Source organism: Moesziomyces antarcticus (genome assembly GCF_000747765.1).
Source record: "Moesziomyces antarcticus DNA, scaffold: scaffold_v10003, strain JCM 10317, whole genome shotgun sequence".
Lineage (NCBI taxonomy): Eukaryota > Fungi > Basidiomycota > Ustilaginomycetes > Ustilaginales > Ustilaginaceae > Moesziomyces > Moesziomyces antarcticus.
In genome coordinates, this window is record NW_014639007.1 from 1,485,408 (window position 1) to 1,499,808 (window position 14,401).

At 61.3% G+C, this 14,401-nt stretch overlaps 8 protein-coding genes across 8 annotated transcripts; 4 read left to right on the forward strand and 4 right to left on the reverse strand.

The window, feature by feature from the left end:
• Positions 1-1,342: 1,342 nt before the first annotated feature.
• On the forward strand, positions 1,343-3,127 carry PAN0_003c2075 (MFS general substrate transporter; the record flags this gene model as incomplete). The annotated part of the gene is made up of 1 exon (XM_014803029.1): positions 1,343-3,127. The coding sequence occupies one exon, from the start codon at positions 1,343-1,345 to the stop codon at positions 3,125-3,127; it is 1,785 nt and encodes a 594-aa protein (XP_014658515.1).
• Positions 3,128-3,441: 314 nt separating this feature from the next.
• On the reverse strand, positions 3,442-3,993 carry PAN0_003d2076 (uncharacterized protein; the record flags this gene model as incomplete). Its single annotated transcript, XM_014803030.1, has 1 exon — positions 3,442-3,993. The coding sequence occupies one exon, from the start codon at positions 3,991-3,993 to the stop codon at positions 3,442-3,444; it is 552 nt and encodes a 183-aa protein (XP_014658516.1).
• Positions 3,994-4,387: 394 nt separating this feature from the next.
• PAN0_003c2077 (uncharacterized protein) lies at positions 4,388-4,654 on the forward strand (the record flags this gene model as incomplete). Its single annotated transcript, XM_014803031.1, has 1 exon — positions 4,388-4,654. One exon carries the CDS (start codon positions 4,388-4,390, stop codon positions 4,652-4,654), a length of 267 nt encoding a protein of 88 aa, XP_014658517.1.
• A 14-nt stretch (positions 4,655-4,668) lies between these two features.
• PAN0_003d2078 (uncharacterized protein) lies at positions 4,669-7,422 on the reverse strand (the record flags this gene model as incomplete). The annotated part of the gene is made up of 1 exon (XM_014803032.1): positions 4,669-7,422. The coding sequence occupies one exon, from the start codon at positions 7,420-7,422 to the stop codon at positions 4,669-4,671; it is 2,754 nt and encodes a 917-aa protein (XP_014658518.1).
• Positions 7,423-7,644: 222 nt separating this feature from the next.
• Positions 7,645-8,223, forward strand: PAN0_003c2079 (pterin-4-alpha-carbinolamine dehydratase; the record flags this gene model as incomplete). The annotated part of the gene is made up of 2 exons (XM_014803033.1): positions 7,645-8,061; positions 8,134-8,223. 2 exons carry the CDS (start codon positions 7,645-7,647, stop codon positions 8,221-8,223), a joined length of 507 nt encoding a protein of 168 aa, XP_014658519.1.
• Positions 8,224-8,363: 140 nt separating this feature from the next.
• Positions 8,364-9,656, reverse strand: PAN0_003d2080 (uncharacterized protein; the record flags this gene model as incomplete). The annotated part of the gene is made up of 1 exon (XM_014803034.1): positions 8,364-9,656. One exon carries the CDS (start codon positions 9,654-9,656, stop codon positions 8,364-8,366), a length of 1,293 nt encoding a protein of 430 aa, XP_014658520.1.
• A 585-nt stretch (positions 9,657-10,241) lies between these two features.
• Positions 10,242-12,908, forward strand: PAN0_003c2081 (uncharacterized protein; the record flags this gene model as incomplete). The annotated part of the gene is made up of 1 exon (XM_014803035.1): positions 10,242-12,908. The coding sequence occupies one exon, from the start codon at positions 10,242-10,244 to the stop codon at positions 12,906-12,908; it is 2,667 nt and encodes an 888-aa protein (XP_014658521.1).
• Positions 12,909-12,962: 54 nt separating this feature from the next.
• On the reverse strand, positions 12,963-14,397 carry PAN0_003d2082 (alpha/beta-hydrolase; the record flags this gene model as incomplete). Its single annotated transcript, XM_014803036.1, has 2 exons — positions 12,963-13,321; positions 13,386-14,397. 2 exons carry the CDS (start codon positions 14,395-14,397, stop codon positions 12,963-12,965), a joined length of 1,371 nt encoding a protein of 456 aa, XP_014658522.1.
• Positions 14,398-14,401: the final 4 nt, after the last annotated feature.

The window sequence follows — 14,401 nt, forward strand, 5'->3', positions numbered from 1 at the left end:
ATGCCGCCGCCGAGTTTGCCGTTCTCAGAAAGTGACCGGCTACTCGCGGAGTCCGGGAGAGAATGTCGGAATGCATTGTTTGCGAGGCACAAAATTTTGGGCTGCGAGGTGGAAGAACTTCAAAGTCCGCGGACTACGAGCTGCTGACGACTAGGACAGGGTCCGGTGGCGTTTCTCCCTTTGACCTCGTCTTTCGCCCGAGCACGCAGGCGTGCTGGTCGGAAAAGGCGGTCAAAATTTCCGAACCCACGGCTGCAGTCCTGCAGGGGGGCGAGCGACGGTGCATGCCACTTTTGGCCTCCTTCAAATCAATCCTGACAGAACAGACCCTCTGTGCGTGCGTGGTGTGCATCGTTCGCCCAATGCCCGAGCTGGTAGAGCCGCGGACCTGGCACTAGATGGTTTTCGTTGTTATCGATTGTCGTGTAGTCCGACGTCCGAATTGGAGTGCAGGGCCTTTGTAGGTGGGCGTACGGCTCGGGATGTCAGCACGCTTCACTGTCCCTGTCCGGCGTATGAAGATTTGACTTTTGGAGTATCGGCCCAGGTGGAGGGTTGCGCAAGAGAAGGCGGGCCAAAAACATGACGACATTTGTTGTGCTGCGACAGACGGCAGCAGGCAGGCGCGACAACTCGAGGCTGTCGGAGCGCTGAATTTCTGCATTTCCCGTCAAGGCAAAAAAAAAAAGAAAAAAAGAAAAAAAGAAAAAAAAAAAAAAAAATCAATCAACCGGATCGGGTTGGGTGGTGCCACAAGCGCTTCTCTAGGTTGCGCTGAGGATCAGCATTCATTCGGGGGCGCGGTCATCATTCATGGATGAGCAGCGTTTCTCTTGAGGCTCGCATGCTTCAGTACAATAAGCCCTGGCGTCTCTGACGAATGGAATAGAGTGGCTGCCAATCACAATAGGCAGTTCTCTTGAGGCGGTCAGCTTCTCCGCGGAAACCATCCAGGCTCTCTGAGAGGCACATGGCGACTCGGATTTTAGCCACGGCGCCACTGGTGGAATTCCTCCGAGGCGATGCATGTCAGCGCGTGCATCCGTGGTTTGTTGGTGGAGTTCGTTTGCGGGTTTGCAGGTGCTGTTCTTTTTGCTTTTTTGTGTTTTTTTTCCCTCTTGTGGAGCGGCGCGGCGCGTGTTGGGCCCTGTGCTCGGGTACACACAGACCGGCACACGCAACCGAGCGCGCGGGTGGAATGGCCCGCAAGCCTTCAATCACGAAGATTTCCCTCGGGCCTGAGAAACGCATCCATATATACGACGGGCTTACTTGTTCGTCATCGTTTCACCTCCGTCACATACCCATCTCCGCCCATCCTTCCATAGACGTCTCGCCTGCCATGTCGTCCCATCAAATGACGGAGCCCGCTTCGTCGGCGACGCCCTCGTTGGCACAATCTCAGGATCTCGAAAAGAAGCTTTCATCCAGCGCTGGCGATGGTGCCACCGCAGTCGGCCATGCCGACAACTCCATGTCCGAAAAGGAAGAGACAAGGCCCGCACCCAAGACCACCGCATCTGTCGGCTTTGCTCCTCAGACCGCTCCCAACTACATTCCCGCCGATGGCGCCGATCCGGCGGCGACACGGCCGACGCGTACCTTCTCGCGTCGCGACCGCAGCGAGAACCTCGACACAACACATCCCTTCGGTGGTGACCTGGAACGCGCAGAGACCGAGAACCACCTCGAGCGATTCCAGTCGCAGGCCGGCAAGGACGTCGTGATCGTCCACTGGGAGGGCGAGAACGACAGCGAGAACCCATTCACCTGGACGCGCACCTACCGATGGTACCTCACCATGCTCGCCGGTCTGCTTGTTCTCAACTCGACCTTCACCTCGTCCGCACCCTCGGGCGTCATCCCGCAGCTCGAGGCGCAATTCGGATTCGGCCGCGAGGTGGCTGTCCTCAGTCTCTCCATCTTTGTTGCAGGATACTGTCTTGGTCCCTTGCTCTGGGGCCCTCTGTCCGAGCAGTACGGCCGTCGACCCGTGTTCATCGGCGCCATGCTTGTCTACACCTGCTTCAACATCGGCTGTGCGCTCTCCAAGAACACCGGCTCCATCCTCGTCTTCCGATTCCTTGCTGGAACTTTCGCCGCTTCGCCGCTTACCAACTCGGGTGGTGTGATTGCGGATCTGTGGGACGCCAAGACCCGAGGCATTGCACTTTCGCTCTTCTCGCTCGCTCCCTTTGCCGGTCCTGCGCTCGGACCCATCGTGTCGGGCTTCATCGCCGTCAGCGGCACGTCGTGGAGGTGGCTCTTTTGGGTCTGCACCATCTTCTCGGGTGTCTGCCTCGTGCTCGTCATCTTTACGCTGCCCGAGACGTACGCACCCATCATCCTGCTCAAGAAGGCGCGCAGGATCCGCAAGGAGACCAACGACGAGCGCTACAAGGCGCCCATCGAGCTCGTCTCGATCGAATGGAAGGATCGCCTCAACAAGACCCTCCTCAAGCCTTTCATCATGCTGGGACAAGAGCCCATGCTCCTCGTCATGACTTTCTACTTGTCTTTCGTGTATGGAGTGGTCTATCTGCTCTTCGAGGCATTCCCTATCGTCTTCTCCGTCGGCCATGGCTTCAACGCCGGAATTTCGGGCGTCATGTTCGTTCCGTTCTTCCTTGGTGGTTGTGCGGCCGTGGCGCTCTACGTCGCCTACTTCAACCCCAAGTACGCACGCCTTGCCGACAAGCTCAAGGAGGAGGGCGTGAACCGCGTGCCTCCCGAGGAGCGTCTGTACCCGATCATGCTCGCCGGACCGTGTCTGGTGATCGCCTTCTTCTGGTTCGGCTGGACCTCGTATCCGTCCATCAGCTTCTGGTCGCCGATGATGGCCGGCAGCTTGATCGGCTTCGGCGTGCTCTTCTGCTTCCTCGGCGTCTTCAACTACCTCATCGACGTATACTTGGCAAATGCTGCCTCGGCGCTCGCCGCCAACACCGTCTGTCGTTCCGCTGCCGGATTCGGATTTCCATTGTTCGCCACCCAAATGTTCGAGGCACTTAACCCTCGATGGGCCTCGACACTGCTGGGCTTTGTTGCGCTCGTCATGGTGCCAGTACCATTCCTGCTCTACAAATGGGGACCCAAGATCCGGGGCATGTCCAAACACGCTTTTTAATGTTTCCGCTTAATTTGCTGTCATGCAGCCGTCCATCGCATTCATTTCATTTAGCTGGAACCGCCCGCATTGCGTGCAGTCTGTCAAATGCCTGTGTCCCGCCGAGCCAGATGAAGCCGATGCACGTGCGACGTGCCGACTATGCATGCAGATTCAGGTGGCGCGATGCGAAATGAAGGCGCGGAGCACGAGTCGCTGTCGCCTGCACGGGCTGAGTGGGCGGTAATCTTCCATGCCGACAGTCTTCCGTCGCTCCACCGCACACACGAGACGAAAAACAATCAGATTCCATTCCAAGAAAACAAAGCCAAGAGCTACACGAGGAGGGTGAGGAGTTCGTCGAGGAAGTAGGTGACGCCAGCGAGCAGGGCGAACGTGGTCAAGAGGACGACTGCGATATTCTGATTCTGCACCCAGCCATTCCTGGGTGCCGCATTGGTCTGCGCGCCACCCGAAGCCGAGCTCTGGGGAGGTGCTGCACTCGTCGCACCTGTTGCGCTCGTTGCACTCGACATGCTTGTTTGCGAAGCTTGTGTCTGGGTTTGACTCGCCAGTGACGTGGTTGATCCAAAGATGGTCGCGATTCCGGAAGATGGCAGAGTTTGACCGTTGACCGAACTCGTAGCATGCGGTTGCATCGTGGCGCTCATACAGCCCGGCTGGATTGTGAGTGGTCCAATCGCATGCGGTGCGGATTCAGTCGCCAGGATCGAACGCAGAGTGCACTGCGCTGCCGACGTGACCAACGGATCGTCACTATAGCTCTCGACAGGCAGCGAGGGTTGCGGCTGCGAGATCGTCTGTGCCCCAACCAATGCCAGTGCCACAAGCGCCAGGAGCAAGGCGGTACGCATGCCGGACATCATGGTGAGGGAAGATGGTGGTGATGGTGATCAGACGCAGAGGCGCAGAGATGGCGAGCGGGAGACAAGGGTCCGAACAGGGTTCGCTGCGGGGTATTTGGCCGACGGTCACCGCGCGCACCAAAAAGCTCGGCTGCAAAAAGCTCTAAATTTGGCCCACCGCTGCCAGCTCACCGTCGCGCTCACAAAAAGAAAAGAAAAATGATCAACCAAAATTCTCAAAAAAGGAGGCTCCAAAAAGGTGACCGTCCGGCTTCCGCTGGAAACAAAGTCGACGTGGGGTTGGGTGCAGGGTCCACGCCGCTCCAGGTTTCGGCAGCAGCTTCTCCGACCACCTTGCGCCACCGTCCTCTCCGTCTCACCCACCTATCGCTGTTCCCAGCTTACTCCTGCAACCATGGAGCACTGCATTGGCATTCTCATCGAGCCTCTTATCGGCTTGGCGACGATGTGCGCCGAAGTGGCGGGCATCTGTGTCGATGGCTGCCTGCAGACCTGTCGCGAGTCGTGCCGATGCATCGCCTGTCCCTGCTCGGCGTGTGCGCGCGACTACGATGCGAGCGACGAAGAGGCCCAACCCATCCTCACGCGCGCTCAGCCCGCGCCGAAGCAGCAGCCAACTTGGTCGTCCGTCCAAACGCTGCGCAACCAACACAACGGTTAGAAAGAGCATTCAGATTAGTGGGTGTTGGTCGAAAGCCGCGCGACGAGGCGCTCAAGAAGACGTTGGAGCTCCTCGGTATACAGGCCGGCTTCCTTCGTCTGCGATGCAGGGCTGGCGGTCAGCTGCGTCAGCCGTGCACGTGCTATGCTTTCGATACGACCGCATCGCTGCGTGCCAAGAACCTCCAGCCGCGGGCTGTCGTCCGGTCCGACGAGGGAGAGGAGGGCGTGCGCGGCGCTCACGCGGATCTTGAAGACCTTGGCGTCGAGCGAGAGGTACAACAGCTCGGTGACCCTATCGAGCTTTTCGCTTGGTGCGAGCACACGCAGCACAATAGCGTTCGAGGAAAGCGCACGGCTGAGCGCCGACGCAGCGTTCCAGCGCGATTTGGGCGGCTTCCCGCCCGCTCCCAGCACGCGGCACAGCTGGTCGACCAACTCGCCCGCCAGCAAATCGTTCTCGCTCGCGGTGGGCGGTAGCATAGCAAGCAGACTACCTGAAGTACGGCATGCAGAGACAGCCACGCCCTCCATGTCTCGCCCCGCAGCCACACAGTACCGCGCCAAATCCGCCCATTGACTGTCGCCGAGGCGGGTGCGATCGCGCAAACGCGCCTCGACCGAGTTGGCAAGCGCCCAGCTGGCACGTTGCCGCACCAATCCCGATGCATCGTGCAGTAGCCCCCGCTCGCTTCCTCCTTCGCCCCACAGCACATTGTGCAGTAAACGCGCGACTTGCGCCACAGCCACATCGCCAGCGTTGGAGGCGTCGGGCGGGAGGATGACGATGCCGAGCACGCGCACGGCGGCGGCGCGAACCGCCTCGTCCGGATCGCGCGAACATGTATGCACGTACGATAGAATGCCATCGGCCGTATCCACATCCAGCGCCGTGTGTCGTGAGAGTGTACGCAAAAGGTCAGCCGCACTTGCGAGAAGGCTGCATTGCTGATCCCCCGAGCGCGGCATCGAGCTGATGCGTCGCCAGACAACGCCGAGGCGCAAGCATGTCGCACGAGTCAAGACCGGCGAGGGAGTCTCGGCCAGACGCTTGACGAGCGCCGTCCACATGGCCAAATTTGGCTCGCCGGCTTGATTGAGCGCGTCCAGCGCACGTTCGGCCAGCGCGCTGGTGAGCGTCTCGCTCTGGCTGAGCAGCAGCGTCACGTCGAGCGATGAAGCTTCAGCACTAGCGTCGGCAATGCCATCTGCAGATGCAGACACGCCGGATTGGCGCCGGATCGCACTTGCCGCTGGGGAAGAATCTTGAGTGGCAGCAAGGGCTGCCACCAGCCGCTTTGCTGCCGCCTGCACATCCGGATCGCTGTGCGCCACAAAGGCTGCAGCAGGCTCAGTGAGCACCGCCGTGTTTTTGACGACGAGTCGAGCTCGAGCCGTGCTGGTTACCAATGTTCGTGCGAGCCGCAACAGCGCCGTGAGTAACGCCGTTGGGTACAACGACCCGATGCCGTCTGCCTGGCCCTCCACACGGGCGGGTGTGCGCGGTGCGGCAGCCGCACGCTGAAGCGCCAGCACCACGTACGACCGAACATTGACGATCCAGCCCGCGAGCTGCGACGAGAGCGACGTGAATGTCAGCGCGCGCTGTGCACGTTCCTGAGCCATGGAGAGCTGCCGCGTGCCATGCGCCAGCACGCTCTCCAACGCCGCCACTGCCGCCAGCCGCACCGACGTCGACGGGTCGTCCGCGATCAAACTGCACAATGAGAATGCCGCCGAGCTGCCGACACCACTTCTTCGAGACACCACACCACTGCCCACAGCGCGCGGGGTCACGGCAGGCTGTGCAAGCTGGTCTGGCAACAAGTCGCTCCAGCGAGCGACGATCGCATTCGCATGGCGCTGATTCAGCTCCACCAGGCAGTGCAGCGCGTTCTGCCGGATGAGCCTACACATGGCGTCCTGCTGTCGCGACTCGTCCTTGCGCGACCGCGAGGCACTGCGCGAGCTGGCGACGGAGAAGTCGCTGCGCTCGCTCTCGCTCTTGTCGCTACGTCGATCTGCCTCACCCGACGAGGAGGCGTTGAAGCGGTCCGTGTCGCCGTCTGTCTCTGCGGCCGAGGTGCTGCCTCCCTTGGTGCCAGACAGCGGCTGTAGGGGCTGGTCCATCCAGGAAAGAGCGCCGGACCGGAGACCACTAGAAGCGCGCGATCCAGCTTCGTTCGATGGCACGGCTTGCGACAGCCCAGCATACAGGCATGGAACCACCACATCGAGCAGACCCGTCAGTCTGGTCAGAAGACTGTTCGTGTCCGACGCGCGCGCAGCGGGTTTGTCGCTAGGTGCGATGCGCAACAGGCTATGGACAGCCTTGAGGGCCGCAGCTGCAGCCCGCAGTGACGACGTAGAGATGGTCGAGACATCGATGCGGGGTCGACCTCGAAGAGTGCCGATCGATCTGCCGCTCTGAATCTTGAGCGTGCTCTTCAGCAGCGCCTCGATCGCGGCCATTAGCTCATCACTCGTCGCTTGTGAGATGTGTGGCGTCTCGACCTTGTCGATGCCGGATGCGATTGTCTGAAGCGCTACGCGACGCACGTCGTTGGGTCCATCCTGAATCGCTCTGATGAGTAAAGAGATAGATGCTCCGTCGTTGTCGGATGTGGTGGAAAAGATGGGGGCGACAATTGGCTCCAAGGCGAGTCGAAGGGCTTCGAGCGAGATGCGTCGCTTGTCAGAGGACAGGCGGGACTCGCGCAGCTTGTCCAGCAGCGCTTCCGCCCCTTGTGATGCATGTGTAGCCTCCATCTGAGATAGGCAGCCGCTATGAGAGCTCGTCGTGGATCATGGTGGGTAGCGGATGACCGCAAGAGTTCGCGGAAGGAAGAGTGGGGATTCAGGGTCCAGCGTGTGTTGCTCGCATCAAACTTCGGGATTCGGTCAGAAGCGAGGCAGCGCGCTCACTCCACTTTTCCTCCGTTCGAGAGACTCGACATGGTACCAGCGATCCTCCATCGACTGTGCTTCGCCATGCAGCTGGCTCGCACATCTCTGCTGCGCATCATCAGAACATCTGCCCAGCCTCTCTTCACGTCATCTCGGTTGATCAGCTCAACCTCGCGCACCATGTCAACACCACCGCTGCAGGCGCAAAAGTGTGAGCCGTGCACGGCCTCGCTTCCAGCCATGTCGGCAGACGAGGCGAAGCAACTGCTCTCTTCACTGTCTGGCAAGTGGTCGCTGTCGCCGCAGCCCAAGACGCTGCTCTCATCCAAGCTGATACATCCGGATGCGCTGCATCGCACGTACAAGTTCAAGGATTACACATCGGCGCAAGCCTTTGCCAACCAGATCGGCGCGCTCGCCGAAGCTGAAGGACACCATCCTGCCGTCATGGTCGAATGGGGCAGAGTCACCGTGTGGTGGTGGAGCCACGCTATCAGCGGAGTAGGTAAAGGTTCTCGGTGCTACGCGCGTAGATGCCGACCAAGACTGACAATTTCGTTTCCTCTTTCACAGCTGCACAAGAACGATTTCGTCATGGCGGCCAAGACCGAGGAGCTTGTTCACAAGGCAGAGGGCTATACGCCACCCAAACCCAAGGCGTAGCACCTCAATGATCACAACATAATGATCACAGTCACAGAACCGGCTGCGGACTTGTCCATTTCGCCAATGTTGGGCCATTCCGCCAATGTGGGGATGAAAGAGCATCATACAAATGAGTCGAGGCTTACGGCGAGCCGCCACTAGCTTCGGTCGAGGTCCTTCACGTGCGCATTCCAAACAATGCGAGACCATCGCACGAGCCACGGACTCTGATCGAGAGCGAGCTTAAGCTTGCGCAGCGGCTCGCTTGCGCCGTCGCCCTGGCACTGTGGTGTTGCAGCCAACGTGAGCACGGTGTGGACGATGCTGAAAGCCAAGGCATCGAGCGATGTCGGTCTCGAAGCGCCCAGCAGCGGTTGCATCTCCTTGGACTCTTCCTCGAGCTGTGCCTTTGTCCGCGCCGCAAGCGCCTGCAAGCCCGCAACAGCGTCGGAGACCACCTTGTCCTGATCCACCTCCGGGCTGGCAAATGCAGCACCGGGTGTGTCTCCGCCGCCGCGCGAGTCGAGGTCGGCGGCAGCCAGCGCGGATGTGGCCGAAGCAGTGGTGGCACCGATCCAGCCGAGGAAGCCCACCTCCCAGCCTGGCAGGCTCGTCGTCGGTTGCGACGCGGAAGCAGCCACGGCAGCCGACGGGTTGAGTGCCGAGATGCGCCGCAATTGCTGGTCGAAGAATGAGTTCTGGAGATGTGCAGAGAGCAGAGACGAGAGGTACGGCTGAGAACCAGCACGAGCGTACGCAGAGGACTGAGGCGAAAGTAGCACGGCCAGCAGAACACCTGCCATGACCCTGCCCTGCAGCAGATTCTCCCACGTCCTCGCCTCGAGACGAGTCGCATCGTCGGTCCATGCGTTTGCAGGCTTTTCACCGAGCTCCGGGCGGGATAGCGGATAGTAGTTGTCGAGATGGTGTGCAAAGTCGACGGCAGGAAGCAAGGCAGTCGGCACGCTGCTTGCTGCCGAGTTGCTGGGCGAGCGATGCGAAGGCGGCAGATGGAGGAAGGGCATGGACTTGGCTGGCCCCCAGTTGTGAGAAGGGTCGATGAACCTCACATCGATGTCGGCTTGTCGGAATACAAACTCCATCTGCCAGCGAAGTGCAATGGGGTCGCTGCTGGACCAGCCGCTGGTGTGCTGATCCGACGTCTTTGCATCGCCAACGAATGCAGGATTGGATGAAGAACCGTCGTCGGATGTGGTCGAGAGTGTGCCGTCTCTGTTGAGGTGAGGCGCGATGTAGAGCGTTGGCTTAGTCGGAGTAGCCGGCACTGAAGGCGAGTATACCTTTGCGGGCGGGAAGGTGTGAAGGGGGAATGTGGCGAACACCGAGGCGACCCACTGCGGAATGAGCGGGTAGGCATGCGACGACACCCTCGAGCGTTGCGGCGCCGGTGGGATTTCCTCGAGCTCCGGATAGGTCTGCGTTGTTGTCATGCTGGGATGCGGCGCAAGGCTCTTATCGATGTGACCGGATCGACGGAATGAGCCGAAGAGTGATGATGATGGTGGGCGTGAGAGAGTGTCGTCTCGTCGGCATGCTTCCGAAGATGAAGCGAGAGTGCCAACGACGAGTGAAACGGCACAAAAAGCTTCGCTGCCTCCACCTTCGACCGCTCGGGCGCCGGCTTTTTCGGTGTCGAGCCGCCCAAAGCAGACACGCCCGGTCGAAGCGCACTCTGCGGCGCGAGCTGAGCCGAATTCACTCAGCCAGCAGAGAGAGCAGCGCGCTCGAGACCCTCACCAACGCGGGCCGTCTCGCCTCGCAACTCTAATCTCGGCAGAGGCAGGCTGAGGCGAGAAAAAGGACCCTGACTGGCGCGCCTCCACCGAGCTGCATCGCGCGCCTTGCCAATTGACCTGACCTTACCGCAGCCCCCACGCTCTCGGCTGCCTTCCGATCCATCACAGCTTCACGCTCCCCTGCCCTGCCCTGTCGCTCTCAAAATCATCGCAAGCGGCACATCCGTCTTCTACACCACAGCAAAGTCTCTCTTTCTCCAGCCTGCCGTCCAAAGAGAGATGGCTGCGTTGGGACGCGGAGCGACCATCAATGACTTGCCCACCGAAATCTTACGCGAGATCGTCGGTTTAGTCTGGCTCGACTCGATCCCCAAGTCGTCGTTTCGCAACATCGACCCGCACGGCCTCCCATCCTCCTACCCTGACGGCCGAAAGATCTCTTCCACCCAGAATGACACGCGCAAGACGCTCTACAACCTCTGCCTCGTCAACAAGGCCTTCTACCACGAGGCCAGGGTGCTGCTGTTTCGTCGCATCCAAATCACCCTCCCGCACAGCTTCAATCTGCTACTGAGGACGCTCGGTGCCTCGCATCTGGCTAGCGCCTACGAAAAGTATGCGTCGACCGGCAGCGTCAACGTCGATCCGTCCGACCCGGCCTCGTTCGTCAACATGGTCGCCGCAGCAGGATTCGCACATGCGCTCGGGCACAAGCTTGTGATCGGCGGAACGGCCAACCCGACCCCACCCGCCAGCCGCACTCAGAGTCCTGCGCCGACAAAGTCTGCAGCTACCATGGAACGTGCCGACTCACTCACGCGAGGTCGATCGCGCCGCGACCTAATCCGCATCAATGCAGACGAGGATGGAGAGGTCGAGCTGATCTGGACCGAGGACCCCACATCGACCCCCGAGAGTCCCGTGTACCATGTGACGCTCCGCGAGGAAGGTGACGAGGAGGCAGCCGAGCTGCATCGCTGGGTGCGTCTGGTCGACTTTTCCAACTTTCGCACCCAGGGCTTGCGGCGCACCATCGGCGAAGGCATGGAACGTCGCTTCGTCACGCCAGCGCGTCTTCTAGCGCTCGTCACCGCCGCAGAAGGCCTGGTCGCTTTTGGCGCTAGTGAGACTATGGACTCGGCGCTGTCCAACGACGTGCTTGAGGCGCTCCTCTTCCGCGACGGCGAGTACAGCAAGCCGAGCCGCTTGCGTGGCGTGTCGGTGGAGCGCAGCAGTGGCCGCTCCAACAAGATGCTGCAGAGCCTCGACCTGTGCGAGTGCGTGTCGCCGCGCTTCGAGGAGGCCATGAAGGAATTCGTCCACACCCATCTCAAGAAGTTCAGCGGACGCATGACCGACACCGTGGAGGAAGAGACCGAGTCGGACGACGACGACGCGGCCATGGATGTCGACGAAGAAGAGGAGGAGCGTGGCAGAGGGCGCAGCACACGCGACCGGCGTCAGAGCAAGAGCCTCAGTCGATCCGTGTCGACGCGTCGGCGCGACGGCGATGGTCCCAGCCGCCATCCAGCACGGCCCACCGCGTTCCCCTCGCTCAATCGGCTGGGGCTGTCCGGTGTCACGCTGGACAATGCGCTGCTGAATCCGTTTGTACTCGCCTTCCCGCGCCTGACGCATCTGGACCTCTCGCGCACCAAGACGGACGCGGCGCTGCTCACCGCGCTCAGCAGCTCGCACCAGCTGCAGCTCGAGAGTCTCTCACTGGCGTTCTGCAAGCGCATCACGTCCGAGTCGGTGACCGAGCTGCTGGTGGATGCACCGTGCACACAGGGACTCGTGGAGCTCTCGCTCGCCGGCACGCTCATCTTCCCCACGCCCATCGACGCCGAGGATCTCAAGGTGATCCTTACGCAGGCGCCGTGCTTCCGCTCGGGCAAGCTGCGGTACGTGGATCTGGGCGGGTGCGATCTGACCGACGAGCTGCTCGGCCTCATCGGGCCACAGCCGTCGTTGCTGGATTTGGGCCTGTCGCACTGTCCCAACATCCGTCTCGAGGCGGTGAGCAAGCTGCTGCGCGAGCGCGCGCCCAACGTGCAGGTGCTCGAGCTGTCGGACTCGTGCACCTCGCGCATCTCCACCGAGGGCCTCACCACCGCCATCCCCGGATACGACAGCCACGACGCCACGGCGATCAATGCGGTGCATCTGCAGAGCATCCTCGTCGGGCCGTGCGCCAAGACGCCGCCCGTGCCCATCTCGGTGCAGCTCGCCATGATGGGCTTCAAGTCCGGCTCGGAGCTTCCGCAGCTGCCGCCAGCTGCGCGCGCGCCGACGAATCTGAGGGTCATCGGGCTCAATCAGGCGAGTCTCAAGAGTGTCCGTGGCGGGTTTGGCAGCTGGAGGGTGATCAGGGGCGCCGGCAGGAGAGGGTGGGTGGTGGATGTGGCAGCGGGACCCAATCCCGAGGCGAGCGACGAGGTGCTGCTGGAGAACCCGCCCGAAGCGCCTGTGGCGGAGGCGGTGGCCATGGCACGCGAGGCATCGGCAGAGGGCGGATTGAGGCGTGGCAGATCGGTGCGATACGACGAGGGTTCTTTGGGGCGAAGCGACGAGGGCGACAGGTCGTCGCGGTCTCTGCTGCGTGTACCGCCAGCCTCGGGCTCGCCGAGTGCCAGGCCGACGATCCCATCGATCCGGCGTGCGCACTCTGTCGGCGGAGGCTCCGGCTCACGCTCGCGATCGCGCCACATCCTCGCCGCCTCGCACGCTCTGCCGTCGGACGTCAAGCTGACGCCGCGCGACGAGGTGGTGCGCGATCTGGCGCCCGACCATCCGCGCCGGGTGGCGCTGCAGCGGCTCGTCGACGCCAACGGCCACGTCACGGGCGACATTGGCTGGCACAGCCGCAAGATGGAGGTGCTGCTCGGATTCGGCTTCCTCGGCCGCGACACGGGCCTCTACGCGCTGCCCTCTTTCCAAGTGTAGTTTCCGCTCATGCCACCAACGCGCATTGATACCCTTGTGCCAATTTACGAAAGTCTAGGGGGATAGGTGGGAGGGGAGACGGAGCGCGAGACGCACGAGGTCGAGCGCGCCTTCGGTGAGCTGGTTGTGTCCGCCAAAGTGCGTCTCGATGAGGGTGACGGTTGCGTCGTCGGCGGTGGAGCTGGGCTGGAAGCGCTGGATGTGTGCGAAGCCCGGCATGTTTCTCGAGTGGATTGCCGGTTTGTTGGCTGCGCCGTGGAGGGCACGGAAGAGGCGGTGGGAGTGCGAGAAGGGGATGACGGGGTCGTCGCGTGCGTGCAGCAGAACCAGCCGTCCTGTATGCGGGGCCGAGATGAAGCGCGGCAGGGTAGCGAGGGTGTCGAGCCGTGTCTGCATGCATCGATCCAAGATGCCTAATGCAGCCAGAGTCAGCACCACGTAGCATGGATCTCACTAGAAGCGGGAGGACAGACTTACTTTCATGGAAAGGGATGGCCTTGACAGGAGCTAGGAGTGGGAGAACTCCGCCGAGGCGGAAATCGCTCACCAGCGATCGCAAGTTGGCGTACGGCGCCATGAGTACCACCCCCACCTCGTCGTGCTCGGCGAGCTGTGTTGCGAGGATGGCTGCAATGCCCGTGCCCAAGCTCTGTCCGAACAGCGTGACGCCCTGACTGGATTGTCCTTGCTGCTGCTTGATCCATCTGTAGGCGGTGTGTGCGTCCTCGACTACACCGGCTTCCGAGGGGCTGCCTGAGCTATCACCGAATCCGCGATAGTCGATAGCTACGACGTTGACGTCCATCCTGCTGGTGAGTGCGCTGTACGCCGCAATGCGCCACGGAGCCGCACGATGCATTGCATTACCATGCAGATACAGCACAGTGGGATACTCGCGCATCGCGGTCTCGTACACGCTCTCGTCGAACTGACCCGCCTCCATCGTCTCCTCCCGTGCGACGAGCGATTGGTACGCGATTTCGGGCAGCACATGCCATACGCCGATCCTCTCGCCATCGCGCGTGTCCAGATGCAGCGCACGCGTCTTGCCCGGTGCAAGACCGTATTTGTGCGGCTGGTCGAAGGACGGAAAGAAGGGGAACTGGACGGCGTGCAGAAAGATAAAGTGCCGCTGGAGCGTGGGAGTCAGCAGCGCAATGAAGAACGTCGTGTATACAGCAAGCAGACCCAACGGTAGGTAGAGGGAGCGTCGCAGCAGGTCGGAAGAGCCCGAAGAGGCCACCGCGCGTGTAGGCGTCACCATGTCGATGTAGGACAGTTGGATATACCTGGCATGGTAGAGGGACGCAGGAGGAAGACTTCGGAGAACGTTCGTGTCCACGTTCCCCACGTTGGCTGAAAAAGTGCCGTGTGGAGGCATTCGTCCGACGCCCCACACTCCGAGTTCCGAGCCCGTACTTCGCTCTTCGCTCTTCGCTCTTCGCACTTCGCACACCTCACATGCACATGCATTGTGACAGAAGACCATGCTT